A 22614-nucleotide genomic window follows, 5' to 3' on the forward strand; every position below is an offset into this window, starting at 1 on the left:
ATGTCACCGGACTTATCAATAAACAATGTTTCAGCAATCGCCCTCGCTATCCTATCTCTGTGTCTTGACAGCGACTCGGTTTCTCTTAGCAACGGTTTGCACTTACATTCTTTACAATGCAGTGACAGATTAGACGGCGGCCGCCCTTTCAAAAAATGCATTGGGGTCCAATAATCGCTTATTCAAGCACCGTCCTGTTTGGCCGATGTACCATTTCCCGCAGCACAGGGGAATGTGATACACTACACCCTTTCCACAGTCCACCGACCCGTCAGGGTGTTTGACATCACAATTACTCCCAATTCTGTGTATTAACTTCAACCTTTCTTCCTATCGCTGTGCAGATGCGTCCAGTTTGTTTCTTGCCAAGAAGGCTACTTCTATGCCGAATCTGCTACCCGCCTTTTTCATGTGGTGAGACAAGGTGCGCATATACGGAATACTGGCGACTGGCTTATCATTAGCGTTGACCTCCCTTGTCGCGAGCTCGCTAATACGCTAACGTGAAAGACGTTCGTTGAAAAGTGGCAAATGCTAAGTGCATTTGTGGCGCCACCTGCTAAAGCGTCGAATCGCTGTCCCTGAGAAAGTCTTTTAACGTGGGTTTGGTTCCGCCCAGCCTCGGAAATAATTAAAGGATCGTTTTCGTAATTGTAGAGTGGCATATTCCCAGTGGCAAATGAGCTCCCTTTTGCTCGGTTAGCTCCGATTGTCAGTTCTGGGAAAGCGGGCTGGGGTTGCCCTTAAGCTCTGGGGGATTCTCCCTACTGTGCGCAAAATCCCACTTTGCACATGTGATGGTGACAAGGAGGAGGAGGAAAAGAACATTTATTGAAAAAAAAAGACAAGCAGGTGTCTTTTGGCTCGTGCGGGAAGGCGCCCTCAGTGCAGGGATCCTGCACCTCTTTCTGTCTACCGGGCCCGACGCACCAGTTGCTGCTGGTCACGAGGGTCTGAGCTAGTCAGCACGGCCCCCCACTGCTCGGATGAGGGTTCATCAGGTATGCTGTATGCGTGTATGATGCACAGTTCAATGCCTGTTTTGCCGCTCTGGGGGTGATGTGAAGAATTCCCCTGACGTGTGGCAAGTCTTACATAGGGCAGACGGGACGGGGCGGTGCTTGAATGATCGAGCCGGGGAACATGAACAAAAGTTAACGAAAGATGAATGGGCGCACTTGCCTTCGCACTGCAATGCCTGCCCCTGTGCACCAGTTTTTAAGGAGATAAAGATTCTGGGGCGAAGCAAGGACCACACTGCACGTGAACTGATGGAGGCATATCACATAAAAAAGAAAGGCCAACTGTGTTAGTGATACTTCCATTAGGTTGTTTCAATCGGAGATATACTTTTTTTTAATAGTTGGTTGCCCCGTTAGGCTGATAAGTGTCCTTGTTGCTGCGTTCCGTGCATGTTCTATTTGTCTATATATTGCCGCGAGTCGCCGCGAATAAACCAGTTGAAAGTTACCGCCCGTGTCGCTTTTGTGTTCTCTTCCGCTGTCCCCATATTCATTTGCGGTCAATATGATATGCTCTCAGCGGATCCCTCGTATTTTCGGGAAGATGTTTAAAGGGACACTAAAAGCAAATATTAAGTCAAGCTAAAGTAATAGATTAGTGCTTGAGAATCTCTAAGGCGTCAATATTATCGGGAACAGAGCCTTAATAATCGAGAAATTGAGGTAAATGCAGAACATGATTAGAGAACGCCTCGGTACAGTCAAATACTTGCCCTATGACGAAAGCACTCCTCAGTTAAGTTCTGTAACTAATACTCAACCTCTCGTTGCACAAAACATCCTTGTATTGTATTATAAGACGAAATAAAAAGCAAATTGTCCAGTTCTATTTCATTTTTACAAAAAAAAAATTAACCTTTGATATTACCCTTGGCAACTAGGAGGGCGGTCGAAAGCTTTCGTTGTCGCTCGACTCGGCGCCGCCCGCGCTTTCACGTTTCAGTTATCGCGTAAGGCTGCGATCGTTTTGCTGGAACGCGAAACTCATACAAAGTACAAGTAGGTGAGAATTAAACTTCCATGTGATGACGCGGTATGCCCGAACGGTCTACGCCACTTCACCAAAAAGCAGCTGCAGCGGAGAATCCGCTGCTCTGACTTGGCTCGGTACCGCTGTCTGTCGGGCGCCGTTTTATTCACCGAAAGCATCAAAGGCTGATGACAGCTTATGCAACGTCACCACCCCCCGGTTCGGTGGCGGGATATTTGAATTTCAGAAAAGGTATTCGGACCCTTTAGATGCAATTTCCCCGTAAACTAAGTCTTGGCCCGAAACAAGCGTTGCATGGTTTCTGGAATGGTATTAAAGGAGGCAACGTCGACTCATTTTCTGCCTTTAGTGTTCCTTTATTAAATGTTCACGTGTACGTGTGACGTATCTTTACTACCTCCGTGTAAATAAACCTTTGAAAGACAACCAACAGCGGTTAAACCCGCCTCGGTCGTTGGCAGGCGGAGTTCTATGGAGAATGACCACGTCGTTGCGTGGGCCAGTTTCTGTGACCGACGGAGGCGAACGCTGCATAATATCTTCCGCAATCAACTCAAACGCCAGCTCCACGTTGGTGCCCTCCTTTGCGCTGGTCTCAATGAGCTGGAGGCCCCGCTGGTTTGCGAACGCCTGCGCAAGTAATTATTCACGCCGAACATTCACAGTTAAACGACTAAAATAAATGCACGCAGATGCATCGGGAAGACAAACGCGCGCGCGCGCGCGCGCGCGCACGCGCGCACGCACGCACGCACACACACACACACACACACACACACACACACACACACACACACACACACACACACACACACACACAAACACAAACACACACACAAACACAAACACAAACACACACACAAACACACACACACACACACACAAACACCCACCCACACACACACACACACACAAATTTCCGAAACAGGCCCACAATTATCAATGCAATGTGCAAGGGCAGCACTCAGTTACACGCAGTATTAGATTAATGAAAGGGTGAATTCGTATTTTTTTAGATCGATTGAAAACTTTATTATTCCACCGAGCTAGATTTACAGCGGATTCACACAGCCGATGGCAGCGCTGGCCCGTCTACCTCGCTTGCTTGCTTGCTTCCTATTGAGGGTGAGGAGTTATGGAGTCGCCATCTGTCGGAAGCGCCTCCCTTGCGTAGTAAGAGAGATCACGCGGTGCGCTCCTCATATGTTTCGCTTACGGCGCTCAATAAAAACATCACGCGGCAGCCCTTCTGGACATTTATGTAGGTACTCTCAAAACGAGGGAAGTTCGGCTGTTGATATAATAATCTTGGGCAAACTGAAAGCACAGAATCGTTTACAGACGCTATCTCTTTGCCGTATACGTACAGTGAACGGCACTGCGCGCGGTCGCCGCGATGGAGTCTCCCGAACCGGCTTCTTGCGTGAAAGGTAGGCAAACGCTGAGAGTAAACTGTGTGGAATATGTTCTTAGAGCGGGTTGTCCGGATAAACAAATGGATCATAACAGAATGACGCCTCAATGCAGTGATCGCACGGGTTCGCAGCGAATGACTGCGCGCCTTCATGCATGTCCGCGCACGATGCTTTGCTTTCGCTGTGGGCGCGTTTTCGCACCGTGCCGTGAGCTTTAGGCCACAGCATATGAGCGTTTGACAGTACACTGGCAACCATTGTTGCGTGGACACTATCAGAACTGTTCAAAAATAATTTAGTTATGGAGACTTCGACGCCTAGCTATACGGCGACTGTGATGTACCGTCGCGATGATTCAACCTCTCTTTTTTGTCTTCTAAATACTTGGACATTTCAACGTTATTTCTCAAGTTGCGTCGCACTGTATGTTTATCGGTCTTCTCAGCGTGCGATTTCCCTCTGCTTCTTTTTCGTAATCCAGTGCATTAATTCAAAACACAAAGATGACCAAATGCCATGTCTTTTTTTAATGTGCTTCTTACCGCTCCCTTTCCGTTCCAGTGAACTTGCCAGTATCTAGCATCGTCAAGTTCATAGAACAAACCGTCGTGACATTAGCCGGGAAGCGGGCGCGAGCGAGCGTCTCAGTGCGCGTTTTCTGCTACTCAACGAACATCGCGCAGTCCCGGCGCCTTAGCAGAAATCTTCCTCGCGTCTGTGCTACTGCATACCCGAGTTGCAGCCGGTGGCTGTCTGCCGGTTCTAAGTTTCGCCAGCCAAGTTTCACGCAGCTCCTCGCCCTGCGGCTACGGGTGAATAAGGCTGACACCAGGCTCCGTTGCGTACGTCCGGCACTGCGGCACCGATCAGTAGCCTAACATGCTGCACGCCTCCAAAGGCAGCCACTTCCTGTTATAGGACTTTCAAATGTTGTCAAGCAGACACCCAAAGCGGTAGACCCTCACCACTTTAAACGTTTGTTTTCAGCTCGCTTCGGCGCTTCCGAAGCAGCCGACGCGACCGCTGTGTCCCCGTCATCCCTCATGCCACGTCACGCCGACGGTGGCGCCAGCTTTTCTAGTGGTGGAGGTCGCCCCCAATACCATGGCGTGTTCCCACTACGGGGAATTGGCCGAGAAGCCGGTGGTTACACGGAAAACGGTTATTGGTAAATGTGTGTTTTTAAATTGAGAGCAAGCTAGAAGGTAATAAATTGTAATCAATTTAAAAGGTATCTTGCTAATTAATAAGCAATAAATCAATAAATTAATGTAAATTGAAATTTTGTAAAATAATAAACAATAAATCAGTAAATTAACTCGGTATTCTCCCTGTGTCACCAAGTAACTCGCATGTGACCCTGCATACGTTCTTGTGGCTGAACCCTAATGTAGTTGCCCCAAATGTGAGTGAGTGAGTGAGTGAGCGAGCGTAACAATTTTATTTGGTCCACTATGGACCTAAGCAGACTCCACGTCACCTAGCTAGGCCCACTCGGGGACCATCAGGTGAAACCTGATGGCCCCCTCGCGAGCCCTCTGGACTGCCAGGATTTAAGAGGTCTGATCCTGGGCCCTAGTTAGCTTCATCATTTCCTCTTGGGTGAAAGGGGGACCTGCAGAGGCGCAGCCCCAAGGACATGTTCGAAGTCCGCATAATCACCACGCAGAGGGCAGTCCGGGCTTGGGAACCGTTCGGGGTACATTGTGTGCAGCGCCGCGGGGCTCGGGTAAGTGCTTGTTTGCAGAAGTCTGAGAGTGACTGCCTGGGCCCTCCACAGCGAGGAGTGCGGTAAAGGTAGGAGTCTTCTTGACAGATAATTATATTTGCAGATTTTGTTGTACGAGCAGAGAGGCTCGGGTCGCCCAGGAGAGGACGCATTGCCTAGCGCACGGTCAGTCAAACCTCGTGCAGCCGAGTGCGCCTCCTCGTTGGGGTGGATCGAGGCACCCTCAATGGTTCCAAGGTGCGCAGGGAACCAGGCCAAAGAGTGATGTTTCATGTCTTTGGCACTTTGGATGATGCTTAGGGCCTGGGGAGCCACCATTCCCATCTGAAAGGCCCTGACAGCGGCCTTGGAATCCGAATAAATCGCGTCATGTACACTGTCCGTCATTGCAAGAGCAATAGCAACCTGCTCTGCAACGCTGGAATTAGAAATGCGGATGGTAGTGCAGCTAAGGATTTTAGAATCACAGTCGATGACCACTGAGGAGAAGGCCTCTTCTTGAACGTACGAAGCAGCGCCTACGAAGCATGTTCGGTCGTTGTTCAAGCGGGCACTGGCGAGCAGAGCTTTACCACTGGCTCGTCTTCGTCCTTCGTTGTAGGTGGGATGCATATTTCGTGGCATCCGGTGTATGTAAATCTTGGATCTTACGTCGTTGGGCACCTTCACAGCATAGAGACTGACGACCGTGGGGTTGCGTCCCAGCTTGCCAAGTATGGCTCGGCTCGCTGGGGTACCGGAGAGTCTGACAAAATGGGAAAATTCTTGGACTTCAACGATTTCTTCGAACGTGTTGTGAATTCCCAAATTGAGGAGGTCTTTTGTGTGCGTTCGGATGGGAAGGCCGAGGGCAAGCTTGAAGACTCTTCTGATTAGGGCATTGATCTTGTTGCGCTCCGATACGAGCCAGTTGTGCATAGCCCCTGAATAAGCAATGTGGCATAACACGAAGGCGTGGATAATCCGGATCAGATTGTCTCCCCTCATTCCGCGGTACCTGTTGGCGATTCTTCGGATCAGGCCGAGGACGCTTTCGGTCTTGGAACAAATGCGTTTGAGGACGGCTCCATTGGCCCCGTTCGACTCGATAAAAATTCTTAGGACCCTGATAGTGTCTACCCGCGGCACTGGGGAGCCCTTACCGGTGAATAATGTAATGTGGCTCTCTGTTGCTGGCTTCCAGGACCGGTGTGAACCACCTCTGGGCCTCTTATTGTGGAGCAAGAGCTCGGATTTAGCGGGTGAGCACCTTAGCCCGGTGGGGATAAGATACCGCTCCGTCACATCAATGGCTTCTTGCAAAGCATCCTCGACCTAACCCTCACATCCGCTGGAGCACCATATGGTGATGTCATCCGCGTAGATCACGTGGTTAATGTTCGGGATTTTGTTCAAGGCCCTCGACCGAAATCGACAACCAAGCATGGAGCAGCGGCAAAGTTCCGGGAATGTGGAAGAGGGCCACCACCATCCTCATTCGCAAGCCCGGCAAGCCGCCCAGTCTCGGCAATCTCAGGCCCATCTCGCTTACTCCGGGTGTGGGCAAGGTGGCCGAGCAAGCAATCCAGAATAGGGTCTCCCGGTACTTGGAAGACAAGGACGCCTATCCGCGAAGCATGATAGGCTTCATAGCGGGTCTTTCGATGCAAGACGCCATGACCCAAATCAAGGATAAGGTCATCGGTCACAACACGAGAGACACGAGAGTCATTATTCGCCTGTGCTTGGAAAAGGCCTTAGACAACATCTTCCATTGCTTTGTCTTGGGAACAATCTCGAGCATTGGCTTGGGCAAGCACTTTCATGACTACACGAGATCTCTCCTGGCGAACAGAGAAGCCATCCTCCGAGCAGGAGACCTCGCGTCAGGCTTTAAAGGGATGTCACAGCGTCAGTCCCGGCCCTCTTAACCTCACCATGATTGGTCTATCGAAGAAACTCTCGGAGGTCGACGGCATTAAGCACACGACATATGCAGACGACATCACCATGGGGTGCACCGGTGGTAGCGACGGACCCTTAGAGGCGGCGCTTCAAGAAGCCATTGAGGTCACAGGAGATCTCGATGGCTTCCTGAGACCGACCGGTCTCAAATGCTCGCCGCGGAAATCAGAGCTACTACTATACAGGCCCAAGTGCAGGGGCCTCGAACCGAAAAGTTGGAGGCCTGTAGAAGACATCGACATCACTCGAAGGACGAGTGAGAACTGCCTCATCCCCAGGATGGAGTCTTTCGGGGTTCTGGGTATGACGATCGAATCGAGCGGCTCCTATAACCAGACGGTACGGAAGCTCGCCAATGGATAATGCCATCAGGTTGATAAGAAGGGTTACCAACTAGCAGCAAGGACTCAGCGAGGACAACCTCATCGAACTGGTTCATGCTTTCGTGATTTGTCACTTTACCTACGTCGCGCCCATGCACAACTGGCAGCGGTCGGAACTGGACAAGCTGAAGGCGTTCATCAGAAAGGCGGTCAAGAGAGCCCTCGGGCTTCCCATGTACACGAGGTCAGAGCGACTGCTCCACCTCGGCATGCACAACACGCTAGATGAGATAGCGGAGTCATAGAAGAGGGCGCAGTTTACCAGACTGTCTACCACCAGTGCCGGAAGGAACATCGTGAAAGAGCTTGGAGTTCCCTTAACGGAGATCTATACCAGTTTCTACAGCGTACCTCGAGAGCACCGAGAGCGCATTACCGTTACCCCCATTCATCGGAATGTCCAGCCCGAGTACAACGTGGGCTAGGGCTAAAGCCCTCCCAGAAGATGTCGGCGCAAGCACCCGGAGTTGCTGTTCCGTCCATGCAGCCCGGTACCCTGACGGAAAGGCGTTCGCTACAGTCAGCGTCGATCAAGAAGGGAGAACTCCGACGGTCCGGACGACGGCGGCCGAAGTCATGAAACAGGCCGCAATAGCGTTGGCCCTACTGAACGATGGTAGAAAAATGATATACAGCGACTCGAGATCGGCCGTCCGAGCATTCGCCAAGGGCATCGAATCGAAACCGGTTTTGCGGATCCTACGGGACAAGGAAATCAAGCAACACACGACCGCCTGGTTCCCCGCTCACATGGGACAGATCAGGGGCGTCCCGTCCAACCTCAACCAATCGGCCCACAGAGCAGGGTGAGGAGTCATCGACCGCGTAGCTGTAGGGTGGCGCGGCGCTGAGGTTCCGGATAATAGGGATCCCTATGCCTCGTACAACGAATTCACAAAGTACTTTTATCTGGGGAGGCGGAAGTATCCGCCGCCACACAGTAAGTTGAACAGGCCTCAGGCATTGGCACTCAGACTCTTGCAGGACAGGGAATATCCTAGCCCCGCTCTCTAACGCCGGATCTATTCCGAAATTCAAACATCAAACACTTGCACGCTTTGCTCAGACTTTGCCAACCTAGATCACATGCTCTGGCGGTGCCCTGCCTTACGGGGCGACGAAGACGTACGTCATCCAAGAGGGAGGCTGCCCTACGCAGTCCCGACTTTGAAACCCAACTATGGGTAGTCCAACGGAGCCGCGACGTGTCGGAAAGGCTAGGTTTTTCTGTCCCGACATGGGAGCGGCCCGCTATGTGCTATTGCACGTTCCGATGGATTTAAATAAAGTTTTCTCATCCATCCGATGGCTTCAGGTTCTTTGCAGAAATGACATACAGGGGACAGCGTCAGAACACACCTGTGTAGATAAAAATTTAGGGGTGGAATAGCGCATGGCAATTTTCTGAGGGAGATTTTAAGTTTATACGTGGGCCACTACTAATCGTTCCAAAGGTAAACCAAATGGTTTAAGTCTATTATTTGGAATGTCGGTTTCACAGAGTATTTTAAACGAGGTAGTTTTAGATAGTAAAAGAGATAGTTGGCAGAAAATACGTTACTAGTCCATCTAGGGATGTGCGTGCAAGTGCGTCGGCCATTTCATTTAAGAACAGACCACGGTGACCTGGTATCGATACCAAGCGCACTAGACGTAAGGTCGAAGAGATTAATGCTTCTAGTTCGTTCAAAACGGTACTGTCTGAGGATAAGAGGAGTGCTGTGCACACTGACAGAGAATCCATCTCTATTGCAGCTGTCAAACAATCTGCAGGAAGTTTTTAAAGAGCTAAAGTAATTGCTAATAATTCTGCATGAAATATACGTGTAAAATCGCAAGGTCGAATGGAGTACAACCAGGATGGCACCTCATAAAAATGCCTACACCCGCTTTCTCTTCACACTTTGACAGATTCGTCGCTCTTATATTGTTGAGAGAGAGATGCAGATGAGAGAAAGGCAGGCGATTAACCAGAGTTATTACCTGCGGTTTGCTACCTTGCAATAGGGGAAGGGAAGGGATGTAAAGACGGAAAGAAGAGCATGAAAAAAATAAAAGCGTGAAAAAGATATGAAAAGGGACGGAATGGGATCATTATAGTCTTTCTAATAGGCCACTGTCACGTAAAAAGGTCAACAGAGCCTTGACCGACTTTCGCTGCATCGACAGTTCATGTCGGAATTCCAAGACTGACTGTTCTGAAAGTGGCCTATCGTCAAGGCGTGCAAACGCGGTCGCTAGTGACAGCCGGAACGCGCAGTATTGAGGACAGTGGCAAAGTACATGTTCGATAGTCTCCTCGCTGCGGCAGTGACAGCAAGCCGCGCTGTCGTCCATACCGACTCGGAAGGCGAAATATCTTGTGTAAGCAACACCAAGCCACAGTCGGCAAAGTACTGCTGTCTCGAGCCGAGAGAGTCCAGATCGAGGTTGCAGTCGAAGGGATGGGTCCACTCGGTGTAGACGTGTGTGCTTCAAGCTTGGTGTGTTCCATAAAGTTCTGATGGCTTCATTTGCAAGCCCATGAATTTTCATTGCAGCGTCTTTTCTTGAGAATTGAATGGAGCCTTGCAAGTCCTCCTCATGTGCAGATCGTGCTGCTCAGTCGGCATGTTCACTGCTCATTATGCCACAGTGGCTTGGAATCCACTGTAACGTGATGTCGTGTCCTTGCTCGACGAGGTGGTGAAGAACAGTCTGATTTCTAGAACTAGTTGTTCGTAGGGTCCTCGGCGTAAGGCAGAAACCAAACAATGAAGAGCTGCCTCGGAATCAACCAACGTGCCCCATTTATTGGGCAGTTCATCAGAAATTACACGAAGTGCACAACGAATAGTAGCAAGCTCCGCGGCAGTCGAACCTTTATGGTGGAGGGTTTCCTAGGAAAGATCACCGATCCTGCAGACCCATTCACCGTGGTTGAAGGGTCAGTATATTGATGATGATGCTCGTTGTATGTCTCGTACAGCAAGAGCAGGGAAAGCTGCTTTAGTGCGGGAGACGAGAGTTGGGCTTTTGTTCGTATTCCTGGTACCATTAGTCGAACCTTTGCTTGAGCCAAGCACCATGGGGGAAACGGAACTTTCGCTGGAGCTGTATAACCTGATGGAAGCTAAGCACGAAAGGGCAGAACTGTTTCACAAAAGGAGGCACGTGATCAATCCTCTGGCAATGAGGCTAGATGATGGGCAGGGGCTCGAGCAAGGCGTTTTAAGTGTGCTCTGAGCGCTTCCATAACTTTATGGGTCTTGGTTGGGAAATCGTGTGCAATGGAAATTGTTTCAGCTGTTGACGAGCACCGCGGCAATCCAAGACACTCTAAGTGCCTGGGCCTGGACGCTTTTGAGTGTACGGATATTACTTCTGCAGGTGTTGGTCAGCTCAGGCAAGCTGTATCGCAATTACCCAAGGAAGAGCCTCCTGTATAGTTGCATAATTGCATGTAATGACGTAAGCCAGACCTTTCCCCCAAGAAACCTAAACATATTAGAAATATCCGTCAGGCGCTTCTTTAGGTAGGCCACATGAGGACTCCAGTGGAGGTCACGGTCAATATTTACGCCTAAATATTGGTGCGTCCTGACATAAGGTATGCTTTGACCGTCGATAGAGACATCGTATGATGTCATTGGCTTTAGGCTAAACGCGACCGATGCGTATTTGTCTGGCGAGGTCTTGAGGCCTTGTTCATTTAAGTACGCCGATGTTGACGTCGCAGCTTTTTGAAGCCTTGCGCGTGCTTGCGGCCGTGCCACACCAGATGCCCAGACGCAGATGTCGTCGGCACACATAGATATTTTCACTGTGTCCGGAAGTCGTTCCACGAGACCAATGAGTACAAGGTTGAAAAGCGTGGGGCTCAAGACACCACCTTGTGTGCGTATATATTGCGAGGTTGGGCCAGCTTCAATGTTAATAGAGTCCGCCTATAGATGTAAATAACTGCGTGTCCAACGATATAATGGACCGCCTAGGCCCACCGATTGCAATGCTTCAAGTATGGCGTCATGAAGAACGTTGTCGTAGGCTCCCTTTATATCTACGAACATTGCGACAGATAATCTCTTACACGTATTTTGGTGTTGAACATAGGTTACCAGATAGATAACGTTGTCGATAAAACATCGGTGACGTCGAAAGCCAGTCATGGCGTTCGGGTAGATTTTGTAATGTTCAAGGTACCACCAGAGTCCTTCCATGTTTTTCTGGTCACGAAACTCCGCCGTCACTCTATGGGAGAGGTTCATATACTGCCCAAAGGTGCCGCGACGCGGCGCCACTGTGCCACAGAGGGCATCGTTCGCGTACCGAAATGCGTACGCAGTGCGAGGCGAGCTGACTGATCGGGTGCGTTCTGTGCGTGTGCTGTGCATTTTTTCGAGTGATGGGCTGTTTGGTTGAAGTGGTGGGGTGGGACAACGATGCCGAACACGTGTTGCGTGCCTGGGTGCCGTTCCGGCAACAAGGGCACGACTGAAAACGTGTCGTTGTTCTGTTTACCTAATAACAAGGAGCAGCGCGAGAAATGGAAGCGGGCCATACCGCGGCAGGGAAGTGGCGGTTTTAATTTCGATTCGAAGTATACACGTGTGAGCGCGAAACACTTTGACGCCTCGGACATCGTCACAGCAAAGGGGCGAGCTTCATGTCCAGCAGGGGGTGGTAGGAAACCAACCAGTTGAAGCGGTACCAGTTAAAGGGACGCAGTAGGTATCACGATTATCGTGTAAAGGTGACCACTTACAAAAAATTGCGATGCTGATGATGCAGGAGAATAAGGGTGTTGTGAGATCTGATCAGGGCATTGATGACAAAACACATTTGCTTTATGCTTTGTTGCAACCTCAATTTGTGTTATACCAAGATAGAGTAGTTCACAGGAATAGCGCCCTTACCCCGACCATCTATGAAATGTATAGCATTAGAATTCCTTTAAATGCAAGTGTTAAAACAGAATAATATGCATTGTTTTATTTTCCATTGTCCTTTAGTCTTGGCTATTGGTGGGCTACAATTCTTCAATTGCACGTACTTTTAAGTCTATAAGGTGCTATGAGTAAGAAGGTTATTAGCACACTGTTAGCTACATTTGTATTGTGATTTGCTGAGCAAGTTTTGTTTGCATGTTTAAGTAACAGCTGAAGAAGAAGAAAGGTGGTATCTTTAACAAGCCATTTAAAAAAAACTGTTCTATTTGTGATGTGGCTACATGTGTTCGTTTGAGAGTTCTTTAGCCGTGTGTTATGAAATGCTTATGCTTTACACTTTCTTGTTTATAGAAACAATCGACTATGCATTCTGTACTTATTGCCATTCGTTTGCTGGTGTTTGTTTTCTGCCTCCCAATGCATACCTCTCACGTTTGATCTTAATTCTTTATGCGTATTTTGTCATGCTTTTAACAAACTTCTTGCATAGTGAATGGTGGACCATTTATGACCGGACGCCTCTGTGCTATCTGTATTTCGCTCCGCTTATTTTACATGGTAAATAAATGATCGTGCTTGTATTTTGTTTTTGCACCAACACGTTTTATTTCTTTTCTTAATCAAATTATAAAGTTTTTTTTTCATTTTTCGACCATGATAAAAATATTAGGACCGGTGATTGCAACATTTTAACATATTGTAAATAGTTGCGAATTAAGAACAAAATACCTAGTCTCGTCGTTTCTGCGTCGAAACCACGAGCAGCGTGAATAAGTGCTGGGCTTACTGACGCTTCTAAACGACTGCTTGCTAAGGCAATTGCCTAATTACAGCTAGTTTCAACTGTGCAGGTCCTAACACTTCAGGTTCGCCTTAATCCGTTGTTAAAAGCCGCACCAAAGACATTTAGTAGCGAAGTTCGTCTTGCATTAATTCTACCTAAATCTTATTCAGAAATGGCATCGCTTCGCAAGAAATCTTAAGCGCATGGAGCAGCTCAGTTCCCTTTTCTTTGTCATTAAGTATTCTACGGTAGCAGCCCTTTGCAATAGCAATTTCATTTTTTTGATCTCGTTATAAGATTCTGCCCACAGAGTCCTTCTCTGCCACAGTTTAACAGAAACTGAACAGCTGTGCTCGGCGAACAATCTGGCGCTATGCGCAACGGAGAATTGGCGCTTACTCATCTGGTGATAAGTGGGACCACTGGCGTTTTGTTGCGAATGCGCGGTGTTTAATTTAAGGCAAATATTAAAAAGCGGAGCCCACCGAAGCGTTGAGGCGAACGGTGATGACGAAGCAATCCGGACCGAGACCGCCCGGCCGTGTACAGCGGACGCATTTCGACGGGGGCGAAATGCAAAACACCCGTTTATTTAAATTTATGTGCATTTTAAAGGATCCCAGGTGATCAAAACTAATCCCGAGCCCCTACTACGGCGTGCCTCATAATCGTATCGCGGTTGTTGTTGTTGTTGTTGTTGTTGTCCTGAGTGGCCGTGGCACATACCCACAGTGGGGGATTGGCCAAGAATCGGGTGGTTTAATTAGGTGCCTAAAATAATAATGATAACAAGGGAGCTAACAATTTGGGCGTGTGAGTTTAAAAGTAAACGTTTTGTGTTTGGAGAAAAAAAGAAATAAGCAGATGAAAACCGGGTATAAGATAATAATAATAATAACAATAATAATTAATAAAAGATAAGAAATAAAAGAAAGCTATGGTTGGGAGGGAGAACGATCAATCTAACATGGAAATCGATTAGTTCCAATGAGGTAAGTTTGGATCGCCAAGCAAACATTTCTGTTGCTGAACCCAACAATGGAGGCTCCAAAAGATAGGATCACAGGCACTGATAAAGTCAGACCAATAGAGCGAAGCGGGATTTCGAGTAGTGGTTTTCTTATAATAGAAAAATGTCTGCAAGACAACAAGAAATGATCGATTGTCTCCGCTTCGCCACAGAATGAGCATAATGGTGAGGGGACCAGACCAGACCTGTGGAGGTAGAAGTTCAATGCAGGTATACGGCAGCGCAGCTTCGTGATGGACACTTCAATTTTCCGTGTTCGGCAAAAATCTCTGTTCCAAGGGTGCAGGAGATGTCCGTAATCCACAGAGTTAGTAATTGCGGTTCTGGCTCTTAAAATTCCAGATCTTTATTTTTTTCGGTCTGAGACCGCCGCAAGCTCCATGTTATGAGCGGCTTTTTTTTTCGTCCCGTGCGCTCATATCATCGCAGAAGACACGCTCAGGCAGTAATTTAATTATATTCAATGTTAAAAATAGTTATGTGAGAGTAAAGCGATCGTTGAGGAAGTTGAGAAAGCTAGAATACCGAGGCTGCCCCACACACAACCACAGCGGTAGCGGCGTTCGCATGCCCTCTCATGCACGGTTGCGCCTCTAGCGGCGGGCGCTGGCGCTATATGAAACTGAGGCGGCAGTTTCGTGACCAGAAAAAACATGGAAGGACTCTGGTACCACTCAAGTCTTGCGAGGATCATTCGCTCCATTACCTACCCAACACAACTTGCCAGCGCAATTGGTCGGTATGAAGTAATCTCTCAGGGAGACTTGCCAGGCTTAAGAAGCGGTACTAGGCGGCTGATCTTCCAATTTTGAGCAACTTTGCCCTCCGGTCAGGACTCGTTATAGATATTAAGGGGCGCACTTCGCGCCCGTTCACCAAGGTGACATAGCATACGGTAAGATATGTCATCCGGACCAGGCGACGACAACCGATTACATAGGGCAAGCGCCGCGTCAAGCTCTTGCGTCGTGAAAGGCAGATCCATGCGGGAATTTCGGGAATCTGGAATACGGTTCAATGTAAGCGAACCTGTGCGAGTTGGCTGGCCCGCAGCCATAGCACAGAAGTCTTCCGCCACATCAATGTCTTGTCGGCGCTGAAATAGTGCTAGGGTCTTAAACGGAAAACGCTGTTCCTGAACAGAACTTAGACCTCGCACAGTTCTCCATATTTGAGACAGCGGTTTGCGGGGATCTAGCGACGCGCATAATTTCGACCACCGCTGAGCCTCTAGTTTATCCATGCGGCGTTGTATCTTTTTTTGCATTCACCGGGCTGTTCTTAGATCCTGAAATGACTTAGTGGGTCGATATCTTCTTTCAGCACGACGGCGAATCGTACGAAGCCGCGCCATTTCCAGGTGAGATTCAGAACACCTTGGAGAATACGTGAGTGTGCGCGTGGCTGTCTGTGCAGTTTTCTTGATAGCTTGTTGAAGTCCACAAGAGAGGCCTTTATGACAAGCGTCTTGAAGCTAGGATTTAAAGACAGCCCAATGTATTCTTCGTATCGTGGTGGACGTATACATGTTAGACATTCCCTTGATTTTTAGGTAAGTGGGGATGTGGTCGCTTCCGTGTGTTTCAATGTCCAAAAACCACTTATCATGTGCGAGGTGGTGGGAGATGAAAGTCAAATCGAGGCAGCTGCTGTACGTTATTCCCCGCAGAAATGTTGTATTCGCGTCACTCAGCAGGTAGAGACAACTAGGGGAAACTAATGAAGCTAGTCGTCATCCCGTCGCGTTAACCGTTGAGCTTCCCCAAATTGGTATGGTGTGCGTTGAAGTCCCCGGTGATAATCCACGGACCAGGGTGTATTTTTATGATGCCTTCTAGCCTTTTGGTGTCAAATCGACTTAACGAAAAAAGATAGACCTCCAAGAGGGCAAAGGTAACTTTCCAATTTTTAACACTCATGCACACATACTGATCGTCATGGGGTTGCACCGGTTGGACGACGTAAGTGAGTTCATGCCGAATAAACACGACGACCTTGCTACTTTTGCTGTCGCTTGATGAGAATATTGCCTCGTAGCCGGATAGTCTTATTGGATGTGTTAATCTTGGCTCACAGATCACAATGATTGGAAATTGGTTAGTGAGAACAAATTGACGAAAATCGGCGATGCGAGATCGTAGACCTCTCGCGTTCCACTGAAGGATCGACGCTTCTCTTACCTCCTTACGAAATGACTGGTGATCGTCAATCATGGCTTCACTCAAGGCTTGCTAGGATGGGGCTCAGCGCGTCGAGCACTTGTAGCCCACTTAGAGCAGATGAGGTGTCAATGCTTGTCAGCATAGCCTTAATGACATTCACAATGGATCGCAGCAGTCCGCTGTTGAAGCCTCACCAACAGAAGAGGGCTGCGATGGGAGCATCAAGCGTGGAGGCTCTTTTGAAGGCTGAGAGCTTGCGAGCGCAGGCCACTCTTCCACGGGTGCAGCCTTTTTCGTCTGAGGCCTCCTTGTGCTCTCGGGCGTTCTAATTGAAGATGATGACGTTGGCGCAAGCGGTGCACGAACTCCACTCTGTCTTGAGCGTTTGCGTCGATGACGACGTCGACGCCGGACCTTTTCTGAGGCTTGTCTATGGGTTGAGTTATCCCGGGCCATTTGCTTCAGAACTTCGAACTCATTTTTGATTCTTGGACATTCTTTAGATGTCGCTTCATGGGTACCTTCATAGTTGCCACACCTAAAGTTTGTTGCACGGCAGACATCTACCGTGTGTGACTCCGCGCACCGGAGGCACATTGTGAAGGTTGCGCAGGCGCCCTTAACATGCCAGATCCTGAAGCACTTGTGGCATTGAAGCGGCTTTGGGACAAATCGCCGTACGACATGTCGGAAATGACCGACCTTTACGTGCGAAAGGATGGAATCCCCCTTGAACACTGTCTTCACACAACGGCTGTTTTCGAATCGGCATACGTGCATGATGACCACCCCTTCGTGTGCCGGTTTTATCAGAATTGGCAAGTCCGAATTCGAGATTGCCAAGTCAACATCGTAGATCGCACCTGCAGTGCAGGCCCCATCCATAGGTATGACCAGTCGTACTTTTATGTTGGCCAAAGCTGTTATCTGTCGTAGCGTCTCCAGCGTGGTTCCATGGGCTGTGTCGACAGCTAGAACATTCTTTCGTGTGTTCAGCCGGACTTCCTTGATTTCGTTTGGCGCCTTTCCCTCAAGAAAAACAGAGAGAGCTTGCGTGTTCAATACTCGAAGGTTGACGGAAGAATCCATTGGCATAAAAAAAATTGTGGGGTTTTACGTGCCAAAACCACTTTCTGATTATGAGGCACGCCGTAGTGGAGGACTCCGGAAATTTAGACCACCTGGGGCTCTTTAACGTCCACCTAAATCTAAGTACACGGGCGTTTTCGCCCCCATCGAAATGCGGCCGCCGTGGCAGGGATTCGATCCCGCGACCTCGTGCTCAGCAGCCTAACACCATAGCCACTGAGCAATCATAGCGAGTGATCCATTGGCATGAAGAGGATGGTGTGCGGCCAGCGTTCACTGCCTGCCTGCATGGTTGACGTACTCGCTAGTGACGACGCCTTGATAAGCCTCCTTTTAGCCCTTCGGATCCTCACCGACACGAAGCTGTCATCGGATGAGTCCTCACCTGTGATTGAGTAGACACCTGCCTTCGCTGGTGCTGGACCAGGTGCCTCTATTCCTTGAGGAACTTGTCAATGTAGAGCTCTGGCTAGAAGGGCCGGCAATAGGCTCTGCATCCATGGCCATCCATGGGAGTAGGAGCTTCTCTTGAGCGTTCACTGGTGGTCGACTACTGTTGATTTTCAATTGCGCTAAATTATCTTGCAATAATACTTTTAGATATTTATTGTTGGCAGGAGTTTAGCATTGAAAGGAAATATGTTATCAAATTCAATTCTAATAGAATTCACGGGTTTTTCAAGGGAAATGATGTTGCCTATGTTATCTTTTAATGGTTCTAGTTGTGCTGGAACAAAAAGAATCTGCGCATTGTACGGACGGGACCATGCTTCTTTAAAGAACGGATATCTTTCCCTAATAAATACGTACTGCGATCGTCTCAATCAAGGCGTATAAATGTTTAAGTAGGTTTGTTACTCTTAAGAATGCGGAATCTGCAAACAAGTGCGATTAATTGGGCTTCAAGATATAATGCATAATTAGTAAAACATTTTGGCACACGAAGACAAATCCGCAGAACATCTCCCTGTAGAAGAACGAGGGGGTTAATCTTGTATGCTGGTCCACCAGAGAATAAAACACACTCGAATTGCAATATGGTTCAAACATACACACGATAAATCATAATGAGAGTGTCCCTGCGTAACCCAGAGCGTAGCAAACAGCTTGTGCGCGATTCTCTTCGCCATTGTCCTCGTCGGGATGACTGTTCTGGCCTTTTCAATGAACGTGTGTATCGATATCTCGAAACTGGTCTAATCGTCGATATTCATTTAATACGTCTTGCAAACTCCCCGGCTATAATTCGAAAATGCAATATGTGCCGCATGGTAAAAAATAATAGTAAGTCGATTAGTGCAACTTTGTTAATTAGATAAATGTGTTTAGATTTTTCGTGGTGCTAGTAATGACCGCCTTTTCGAATAATCCTGCTCAAGGACACGAATTATGCTATCCGAAACAGGTGATTTTTCGAGAAGCTAAATGTGATCATTCCGTAGATGGATTGTAGAGTTTGTGGCTGGGCATTCCTTATCGTAAGTGATATTACAGAAAAAATGTGCGGCAAAAGAAAACTTGTATGAAATAATCACGAATATTTTCCCTCGTGTCGCTAAGGAGCAAATCAGGCGTGTCCTAATCGATTCATGTTTAGCTTCACATAAAAATCGTGCAATGTTACGCATTCTCAAAACAAACAAACAAAAATAATTGAGGAACAAACGCCACTAATATTTATAAAAACAACTTTGTCTAAAAAGTCCTGTACTCCAAGCGATGTTGAGGGAAAAGTTTTTCACAACTAGACACCGATAAACAAAGTGTCTCAAATCTGGCAACCTTGATGTCATAGGTTACACAAAAGGGCTTATTCGCCGCGTGGACACTCCTACGTTCGCGTGTTACGTGAACTCATCTTGCAAAACATGATGTTCCACATGCGCCCACCACGGCCCTGTGGGGCGCTGGCTAGATCTAGTACAGATAAATATCAGAGATAGTGGCCGGACTGGTAACCGTCGCTGTAGCACACCTGGTTGTGCAATGCCCATGTAATGCGGAGTTTGTGGCCGAGTCTGTGGCGAAGTAAAACGTTTGTGGGTGCATTACTGTGTTTGTAAATCGCCAACATTTCTTAGCTGGGTCTTAGGGTAGTCGGCTCTAATATTGCCCACCTTCTTGTCATCTGCAGAACAACAAAGAGAAACTCGAATTTCCTTTATTAGTAATGAGGCTTAGAGGTAGTCTATTGGTCACTTGTGGCCCATGTATCACGCCCAAACGTTCAACACGCCCAGTACACTCTTTGTCTACAAAATGCTCTTACCGCTGCAAATGTGCCACCATCAGAGAATTTGAGCATATAAGTCATACAAGTTCCTTTTGCGCAGCTAGTTGATTATTGCAGAAATGTCGAGATGTGAGAAAATTAGAAGTTCCGAGTACGAATCTATTATTTCACACCAACTACTCGTATTCGAGGAGGAACCATTCGGTGCTTTCGAATATTAAAAAAAATAGGAAATATATTTCACCACAAGTATCTGCTAAAATGTTGTTACTCATCTCTGTTCGCTAAACGCAATGCTGCCGAAAATGTCAGAAATGAAACAATGACAAAAGTTTTTGAAGCAATGCAGAAACGGAATAAATAAAGCAAGCATTGTATTAGGTTTTTCGACGGAGTCCCACACGACAGCCTGTGATGTCTGCACGTATTCTGTCATACAGTGTCTTGGGGAGCCTAGTCATGTAGCAGTTCAATGGGTTACGCTAACCTCAGTGATGTTTTCCATGCAGTAGGTTCTTTCACATGTGTAGGTGTCACGGAAGTTTCTTCAACAGTTTTTCCACAAACTCATGGCAACCATTTAGTTCGCGTTTTTCGAAGCTAGTCGTACAGCAGCCATTCGTCTTGGAGAGCTTTTTTGCAACCAGGCTATCAAGGGGTTGAGAGGACAAGTTACGCAGTTTTCTAAACTAAATATATGCGTTCTTATGCTTAAAACTGGTCATCTTACTTGATATAGTTAGCTGCCTCTTGATGACCAGTCTTTATATGTGTAGTACCTAGTTATACCAGAATAAATATTCCTGATTTAAATATGTGCATCTGCACGTGCCTATTCGATATTCAATACTCACATTTTATATTTTATTTGAGTTTAAAAACATTTGATATTCGTCCACCTCCACAAAAAAGGCTTTCTCCTTGCCACCAAGTAATTTGGGTTGGTAATATTATGCCCATTAATAATTTTCAGATGCGAGTCCAGCTACAGTTCCGCAGACGCATACCCCTTTGTTTGGCAGATCAGTTCACCACTTTAACCAACGAAGTACCACTTGCCAGCGCTGTATTGCATTCGACAGCTCTCTTCGCTGTGAGGTCACTCTTGCATCCAACCAGGAGCTTGCAGACGTCCTCTCTTGCGTGAAGGTTGACCTGCTCCAGCCAGTAATCGAGGTTGTTGAAACTGTTCTGCAATGGCAGTGAGAACACTGACTATGAGCAAATAACCGCAATGCGTGCTCGCGCAGAGTAGCGCGCGAATAAGCGGTAAACGTTCTGCTCATTTTGGGGCAAGCACAGCATGGCGTGTTCGACTCGGCGCAAGAGTTGTCAGTTCTTTCTAAACGTGCCCTCCCCAACTACGTTATCGCGTAGCCCTAGCAACTCGGTCACCGGAAATGATTCGAGTATCGCAAAGAAAACCGACCGCCATTATCAGCAATTACGCATCACTCGACAAACCTCTCTTAGCTGCACAGAATGCCGAAAGCAGTGGCATGCCTGCAACGCTCACTGCACTTCGATAAACGCCTCTCGGCGATTTATGCGGCGATGGTTGATAAAAAAATATCTCTCTATGCCATTATGGCGCGTGAAAAACGGACAGGACAATGCCCTTGCCCTGTGCCTTTTTCCCACGTTTCGTCGTCTGCGCTGTTTTGCCATTGTGTACGTAAACCAACAAGCCAGGCTAAGAATTCTCATGCAATTCGTCTCTGTATTCCAGTAATTTCCAAGTAGAAGCTGCGAATTGGTTATTTGCCAAACTAGAGCTCACAGATACCAAAAGAATATTCTTCTAGTGCCGCGGCTGCATGCTTGCCATAGAGTGGCGATGTTTTCTACTTTGGGGTAGTTCGCTTTGATGCGAGAGTTGCAAGAAGTCTCACGCCACACGGCCCTACTTCAGGGGGCGCATACTTACCGATGAAAGTCAGGGCGGGAGACAACTTAAGGCCACTAAAAAATACATACGAAGGTAATGAAGCTGCATGGTGACAGATAAACAGCAATAAACAAACGTGGACTAAGCAAGGAAATCGACGTAACAGGCGCTGACTTTACAACGAAGGTTTATTCAGAAGTACGCATGTATTATGTACAGGTTTTGTCCCAGCGATTCCACATAAGCAAAAAGAGAAAGAGAAAAATTAGCTACCATAATGAACCATAGCGTTGTCAGCATAGACGCAGATTTTAAGGCCGACCGACAATGGGTAATATCAACACTAACTTCCACAAAAACTTTGTGGAAGTTGACGGTCGCCATCTTGTATGCTTTCGAAAAGCCGACGGTCGGTTTCGCCTCACGCGATTGGCCTAGATTAGCCTAGACCGCGATATCGCCTCGGCCTGGATAATCGCATGAGGCGAAACCGAACGTAGGCTTTTCTAACTAGTACAAGATAGCGACCCAGCTTCTGCAAAATTTTTGTTGCCTAGTGTTCAGGTGCACCATCTGATTTTCTAATCAATGCACGAAAGGATGACTCACACACGTGGCGTCCTGCCTCTGAATACAATGCTTATAACGACTACTTCTTTTCTTAACCGCTGTCGTTCTTGCATTGTCAATTAGTCACCATGCCACTTTTCCAACCCGCCCAACTTGCCACGCTTGACGTATAATGAAGTACAGAGTGCCCGGGAAGGACATGCGTATACAGCATGGAAATCAGGAGAGCAATGCGGTTTACCATTGGAAAGGCTTGTTCCAGTGCTGCCCGTTATCACATCTGTGTATGCTGCCACCGCACCCATTCCTCACCAGAGCCGAAGGGCGTGGAGGCAACTCCAGAACAACACCTATACCCACCCCACACTCCTACACGCGATGTGCCCCACCCATTTTCAACCCCACTATCATTTCTGTACAGAACGAGATAACCTGTACATAGTCCT

The 22614-nt window shown here is 47.9% G+C and overlaps 1 protein-coding gene across 6 annotated transcripts in view; it reads right to left on the reverse strand.

Annotated features, from left to right (window-relative positions):
- Nucleotides 1-2359: 2359 nt before the first annotated feature.
- Nucleotides 2360-22614, reverse strand: part of LOC135906786 (ras-related protein ORAB-1-like) — a 170622-nt gene continuing 150367 nt past the window's right edge. For 5 of the 6 annotated variants that reach the window (XM_070522245.1, XM_070522243.1, XM_070522242.1 and 2 more), the window contains 2 exons: nt 20770-20901; nt 2421-2643 (listed from right to left, as the gene is read on the reverse strand). In XM_070522245.1, the coding sequence (XP_070378346.1) occupies nt 2562-2643; nt 20770-20901 (214 nt within the window). In that variant the 3' untranslated portion in view covers nt 2421-2561. Of the gene's footprint in view, nt 2644-20769; nt 20902-22614 lie in introns of all 6 variants that reach the window. The other variant, XM_065438377.1, reaches the window with a different exon arrangement.

Source organism: Dermacentor albipictus, chromosome 7 (genome assembly GCF_038994185.2).
Source record: "Dermacentor albipictus isolate Rhodes 1998 colony chromosome 7, USDA_Dalb.pri_finalv2, whole genome shotgun sequence".
Classification (NCBI taxonomy): domain Eukaryota; kingdom Metazoa; phylum Arthropoda; class Arachnida; order Ixodida; family Ixodidae; genus Dermacentor; species Dermacentor albipictus.